The sequence below is a fragment of the Hordeum vulgare genome, chromosome 4H, assembly GCF_904849725.1.
Source record: "Hordeum vulgare subsp. vulgare chromosome 4H, MorexV3_pseudomolecules_assembly, whole genome shotgun sequence".
In the NCBI taxonomy this organism is placed as follows: domain Eukaryota; kingdom Viridiplantae; phylum Streptophyta; class Magnoliopsida; order Poales; family Poaceae; genus Hordeum; species Hordeum vulgare.
In genome coordinates, this window is record NC_058521.1 from 49,767,607 (window position 1) to 49,774,765 (window position 7,159).

Here is a 7,159-nt window from a genome sequence, read left to right on the forward strand (position 1 = left end):
TCTGCCCCGTGGACAGAACCATCAGGAATCATCACGTAATTCTGTGAGCACTTGCGAAACTGAAGTAAAAGTTCCTTGGTGAAAATAAAGGGTTCGTGACCCACCCTCTATTGATATAGCACTATGTGCACTCTATGCAATGTGAGAATATATATACAACGTTGATGCAGGTTAATTATATACGAATATAAGGCTTTTCTTCATTGCTGACCTATTACGATTACCCGCTTCCATAATGGGAGGCAAAATTATGAAATGAAATGATAACAAAAATATAGGAGGGCTTAAACCGAAGAAGCAAGCTTATAGAAGGCAATATCATTATGTGAGAGTAGAATATTTTTCACAAAAAGATATATTGAAAGGAAATACTAACTAAATATATGAGGGCGCCAAGTAAAGAAGTAAGCTATTCATCCATCAAATAGAAAAAGTAACCTACAATGTTAACATAAACTACTAAATACCATAGATGATATATGATCATTAGGTGAAATTCATAATAGTTTCTTTTCCTACATTGAACCACATATCGGCACGAGAAACACAAACCGTGATCCCGAGAGCCTAACAAAGAGATAGCAAGGGATGTTGTGCTAGAATCATACCTTCTATGGGACCAAAAATTCAACATATGGTTGATGTATCCGTTGTTCACCCTCTCCACTTAGTGGTCGCTCGTCGTCCTCCAACAATAGCCACAGATGACAAGATGAGATCGAATATGACAATATCCTTTAATAACTAAATAACCGCATTTAGTTACATGAGAGGAAAAGGAGGTCAAAGCAAACTATTCAAGCATTTTTATGAAATAGAAACCTGAAAACACGCATGGACAAAAAATAACTTGTCTTCCTTATAATGATGGGCACCCACAAATACACAAGAAGCACAAAAACTAGATCTTTAGTAATATCTTTCAAAGCAAACCCACAAATTGTGCTGACAATAGTAAAATTAGTGAATTATTAAGTAGAAAGAATTTCAAAATTTCAATGAACATGAACAATTGTAAGAGAAATGAAGAATCCCCCCATTTTTTAACTTTGGGACATATGAATTTTTTTCATCCATTTAGCAATACAAAATGAAAGAAAAATATGTAAACACGGATGTTTCACTTAAAGATATTGATAGAAACATTTGTTCGAAGTAGGCAAAGGATATGCAATAGTCCCATGAAGCTACAATGCCAACAATCTGTTCTGAAATCAAAGGTTCCTGAAACTGATGATATGAAATGAGATCATCTTGAGTAATAGGAACACCATAACCAAAATTATCAGCAAGGAAAGTCACATTCAATTTTGAAGCAAGCAGACAAAGTCTGTGTTTTTTTACACAGGGAGTACAGTTTACATAGGAAGTACATTTTAAGACAAAGTAAATAAGCTCCATGTACTATGTAAACATGATAGAACCATATACATTTTCTATGCACCAACATATAACCAACTAAAGAATAGATAATAGTTTGTGGGCATCAATATATACTCACTAAAACACAAAGAGAATGGTAATTGTTCCTCTATTGTGTGCATGTGCCCACATACGGTCATCTCTCATTATTGATAACATTCTCCTTGCTAATTAAAGTCCACGGATCATAAGCCTTGCTAAATAATATTTTAGAAACAAACATGAGGAAAATGCTTGGGAACAGGAAAAAAATACTACCTTCAGCAAGAATCAATTTTTGAGCATTCGTGTTGATTCTTGTACACCAAGATTCACTAATTTTGGAACATCCTTTGAATAAACCATCCATTCCCAGGATATATCAAATACTTCCACATGAAAATAAAGAAGAAACATGGCAGAAATCATCCATCAGTAGAGCTTAGAACATGATATAAGGTGATAAAAGTATGTCAAGTTTGACAATAAATAACAGATTGCTCCATAGGCACCCATTGTTGTTGAGACTATTAAATTAAAATTCCACATCTATCAGAAAACTAACAAAGCTTGTGGCCACTTATATACGAAGAAAGGACGTGCGCAGAGCGGTAATGTTTGTGATCTGCATTGGGTTTGCCATGAAGAGGAATGGGTGATGTAGCACAATATAGGCAAGTATTTTTCTCAATAGAGAACCAAGGTTTATCGAACCAATATGAGTAACAACCAGCCCCTATCTTCAGCGAGTGCACACAAAAAAAACAAACGCTTGCACCCAACGCGGGCAAGAGGATTGGCAATCCCCTTGGACTCGTTATTTGCAAGCAAGTAAAGTGTGTAGATAGAAGTTGTAAAGTGAAAAGTAAAAAAAGTACATTAAGGCAGCAAGGAAATTATAATGTTTGTAAACTTATAAGTGAATAGACCCGGGGGCCGTAATTTTCCCTAATGGCATCTCTCATGTAGTATGCATACGGTGGATAAACAAAATATTATTGATCAATTGATAAAAAAGCGCATAGTTATGTGATATTCATGACAATGATCATGTGTATATAGGCATCACACTCATAAGAAAATTGGTCGACTCATGCGTGCACCTATTACTATTACTCCAGCCATCAACCGCTATCCAGCATGCATCTAGAGTATTAAGTAAAATAAAGTATTGCTTGGAGAACAATGACATGATGTAGACAAAGAGAACTCAATCAATATGAATTAACCCCAACGTTCTATCCTTAGTGGTAACAACACAAAGACGTATCTTGTCCCCTTCTCTTACTCGGATATAGAAACACGTGAGGTTGAACCTACTACAACGCACCCCTCTCACTAAAGAAATATCAATCTAGTTGGTCAAACTATTTTAATTGATAGTAGATATTTGTGAAGCTATGGTAATCATGCAAATAAGAATAATAATTAGAATTTAGTTAAGACTCATATCTTTATCATGAATAATCTGAACATAAACCCATAATTCATTGGATCCCAACAAACACACCACACAATAGGATTACATCGGATCGATTAATGTGAAGATGCGACGATCATTGTATTCAAGATCAAGAGAGAGAGATAGCCATCTAGGTACTAGCTACAGACTGATAGGTCTATGATAAACTACTCACACATCATCATGGGAGCCGCAAGGTTGATGTAGAGGTCCTCCGTGATCGATCCCCCCTTCGACAGGGCATCAAAAAAGGGCTCCAGATGGCCTCACGGCGGAACACAGAGTTGCGGCGACGGAAAAAGTGTTTCGGGTGGCTCCCTAGGATTTTTGGATATTTAGGAATTTATAGGACGAAGAGGGACGCTAGGAGGTGTGAGGGGGCCCACCACACATCAGTGCACGACCACCCCCTAGGCGTGCCCTGTTGTATGGTGGCTCCCTCCTATGGCCTCCGGCCTCCTTCCAAAGCTTTCATGTCTTCTTTTGGTCCAGGAAAAAATCATAAAAAAGTTTCAGGGCAATTGGACATTGTTTGGTACTATAAACCTGAAAAGCCAAAGGCATGCAAAAACAACAATTGGCACTCGACACTTGGTTAATAGGTTAGTGCTCAAAAATAATATTGATTAGTATAAAAACACCCAAAAATATCCTAGGATGATAATATTATAGCATTGGAACAATCAAAATTATAAATACATTGGAGAAGTATCAAGTGGCCATATACACTTACTACGAAAACTTGTTATTTAGCAAGTAGAGTCTTTATTCGACGAGGAGGAGGTGGGGGAATGTTCGTGGGATTTGGGATCAAAAGCAGTAGGGCTGGAGATGCTCATGGGGGATCAAAACAAATCAAAGAGGTGTATTAACTGGTCTTGGAAAGATAGTAATAAGCAAGGAACGAAGCAAATTAGGATAAATCAAAACCACTCTCGAGCACCAACAACAGGGAGAGGGTCATCGGCACGACTTTGTGTGAGGAGTAGTCGAGGTCAAGATCACGATGAGTCCTCATCTAGCTCAAGCTTGGGCCCTAGCCGCCCTCTTCATCGATGAAGATAGGCGACTATTGCGCCAAATCTTCGAGAGATGGAATTAGAGGAACCGAGTAGATAGGAGGGGGCATGAGCCCATCGCACTGCGTGCACCCCATGGCCATCAGGAGCGGGAAGACTGTCCATGAGGCGGAGCCACGCATGGCGGCGGGGAAGGCGAGAAGACGAGCTACCGAAGGAAGTGGAAGTTGCCTCGGTCTTTACCCCTTCTCCTCCTCACGTCGGTGAAAACGACGGGGCAAATGATCGCACATGAATAACACTCACGATGAGGCTAGCGACACGGAAGGAGAGGAGGCGAATTGGAAGGGAGACTCGGATGGGTTGTGGGTTGCGGCGACAATGTAGGTGGGGCTAGGAACCCTAGACCTAGGGGAGGAGAGGAAATGAGAGAGAGTGAGGAAGCGTGCGTGGGTTGCCTTGATGTTATCTAGGCGACGGTAGATGTGCAGATGTAAATCCATGCGAGAGTGTTGTACAAGAAAATCTCTACGAGAGTAAATCTTCGAGGTCGCATAGGCGAGTGCCTCCTCCTTCCCCGCACCTTATTGTGTTTGATTATAATGTTAGGGCGATACCGTCCTACACTACATATCCGTTCTAGGAGGTGGAGCACGGAATCCGAAGTTCTTCTCGAAGCCATCTTCACGAAGATCTACCTGAGGGGCCAGCATTATAAATGTCTTCCACGAACGCCTGCAAGTCTCATGGTCCACAAAAGTGTTCTTGGTGGAGATATTGCGAATACGATTAATGCCGGACACAAGAGATTGCATTTGCCTCCTTTACCATTCATGGTGCCGATCCTGCTTTTGATGGACATAGACTAGAAGCTCTCGATCTTTCATATCGCGCTCCCGTCTTGGTTGGTTCTATGGGGCGGAGTGCTAGAAGTGGCTTTAGTGGCACTATCACTAGGTTGTGGACGACAAATGAAGCCAATCAGTCTAGCCTTGGGAGGATTAGTTGGAATGAGAAACCATTCAATATGAGTTGTGCCACTTGTGCCTTCGACAATGGGGTTCTTGCTCTTGGAAGGATAAATATCTTCATGAATTACTTCCACTTTTTAGAGGAACACAAGGTGGTTGTGAGCAAAAGGCACATATCTTGTGTTTGTTCTTGCAGTCGTGGACACGACTCTTCTTGTTCCTCATCTTTGTTATCTATTTTTTTTTCTTCGTTATCTATTATGGGACTGGAATTTGGGATTGGCATTCATTCTGTTTTATATATAAATCAAAGATGACATTTCAATTGCTTTTGAAATGTAAAGATGCTTTGAATTATCGAAAAAGGCTTTCATTCCGTTATATATATAAAACAAAGATGCTTCGAATTTAATATGAATCGCGTTACGGACGAAATGTGTACTTTTAAAAACAAAGGGCTACACGGTTGCAAGAATCAAACAAGCGAACAAGCCACGCAGAGATCCGCCGGAGTCGGTGCTGTCGTCGGTGCGCGGTGAACTGCATTTCGACTAGCACCAGTGTACTGAATTTTCTTCTCTTCAATACAGCTTTCGATGTGTCCTCGTCTCCAGTCACGCCGCGCCACATGGCCCCGCGCGCTCTATTTATGCCCCATTCCGCCGAGCCAGAGAGCCATCCATCTCCATTCCCAATCCCAAATTCCCAATCCCAGTCCCAGAAGAGATAACGAAGATGAGGAACCAGAAGAGCCGCGTCCAGGAGCGCAAGGTCGAGCACATCGACCTCATCCCGGGGATGCCCGACGACGTCGCCGTCGACTGCCTGGCGCGCGTCCCGCACGCCTCCTTCCGCTCGATGCGGGGCGTCTGCCGCGGCTGGAACACCGCCGCCGCCGCGCCGGACTTCGCCCTGGCGCGCGCCGAGGCCGGCGCCAACGAGGACCTGGTCTACCTGCTGCAGTTCGGGAACCCGGCGGCCGCCGCGGACGACGCCGCGCCAGGGAACGCCCAGGCGTACGGCGTGTCGGTGTACAACGTCACCACCGGGGAGTGGCGCCGCGAGGGCGCCGCGCCGCCCGTGCCGATGTTCGCGCAGTGCGCGGCCGTCGGGAGCCGCCTCGCCGTGCTCGGCGGGTGGGACCCCAAGACCTTCGAGCCCGTGGCGGACGTGCACGTGCTCGACGCGTCCACCGGCGTGTGGCGCCGCGGCGCGCCCATGCGGTCGGCGCGGTCCTTCTTCGCCTGCGCCGAGGCGGGCGGTAAGATCTACGTCGCCGGGGGCCACGACAAGCTCAAGAACGCGCTCAAGACGGCGGAGGCCTATGACGCGGGCGCCGACGCCTGGGACCCGCTCCCGGACATGTCCGAGGAGCGCGACGAGTGCGACGGCATGGCCACCGTCGCCGGCGACCGGTTCCTGGCCGTCAGCGGGTACCGCACGGGCCGCCAGGGCGGGTTCGAGCGCGACGCCGAGTGGTTCGACCCGGCGGCCCGCGAGTGGCGCCGCCTGGAGCGCGTGCGCGCGCCGCCGTCGGCGGCGCACGTGGTGGTGCGCGGCCGGGTGTGGTGCATCGAGGGCACGGCCGTGATGGAGTACCGCGGGGAGCGGCGCAGCTGGCGCGAGGTCGGGCCGTCCCCGCCGGGGCTCAAGGCCGGCACGGCGCGCGCGGTCGCCGTCGGCGGCGGCGAGCGCGTGGTGGTCACCGGCGCAATCGAGTCCGAGGGAGGAGGCGCCGGGCACGCGCTGTGGGTGTTCGACGTCAAGTCCAAGAACTGGACCGTGGTGCGCCCGCCGCCGCAGTTCGCAGGCTTCGTCTTCTCCATTGGTTCAGTGCGCGTGTGATGTCTCGTGGCCCTCGGTTGCCGCGGTGGCCGGCCGTCCATGGCATGTATGGCAGAGACGAGCGGAAGGCAGATATGCTAGTAGTCGACGGCGTCGAAGGCGAAGAGAGGTAGTGTAGTTAGCTCAGCTGTGTTCATCTGCTTCTGTTGCAGATCTGAATTCCTGCTCGTTTGGTTGGACTGATGGATCAGGAATGTAGTAATCTTGTTTTTCGAATCTATGGAGGTTGGATTACATGATTTTTCTTGGGCAAACCACATTTATCCGTCTTCTTCAGTCAAAAAATAACAAGTAAAAACAGGCGAAAACTTGGTGGACTCTAGGATACATCTCTCATGAGAGTTTGGAGAAACACGAAGATATAAAGCGAAACGAAGGGTTTTGCGCGGATTCTTCCGCGCCAGTTTGCCTTTCTTGGGTCGGGTGGATTCTGTTCGTAGTATTTCATAATGCAGTCAAGT

The 7,159-nt window shown here is 46.3% G+C and overlaps 1 protein-coding gene across 1 annotated transcript; it reads left to right on the top strand.

Annotated features, from left to right (window-relative positions):
- The first annotated feature begins 5,295 nt into the window (after nucleotides 1-5,295).
- Nucleotides 5,296-6,937, top strand: LOC123451168 (F-box/kelch-repeat protein At2g44130-like). The gene has a single exon (XM_045128180.1). It carries the CDS (start codon nucleotides 5,589-5,591, stop codon nucleotides 6,696-6,698), a length of 1,110 nt encoding a protein of 369 aa, XP_044984115.1. The 5' UTR covers nucleotides 5,296-5,588; the 3' UTR covers nucleotides 6,699-6,937.
- Nucleotides 6,938-7,159: the final 222 nt, after the last annotated feature.

Bases quoted from the DNA above. Each gene is read 5' to 3' on its own strand.
- LOC123451168 (XM_045128180.1), top strand. From the start codon at position 5,589: ATGAGGAACCAGAAGAGCCGCGTCCAGGAGCGCAAGGTCGAGCACATC.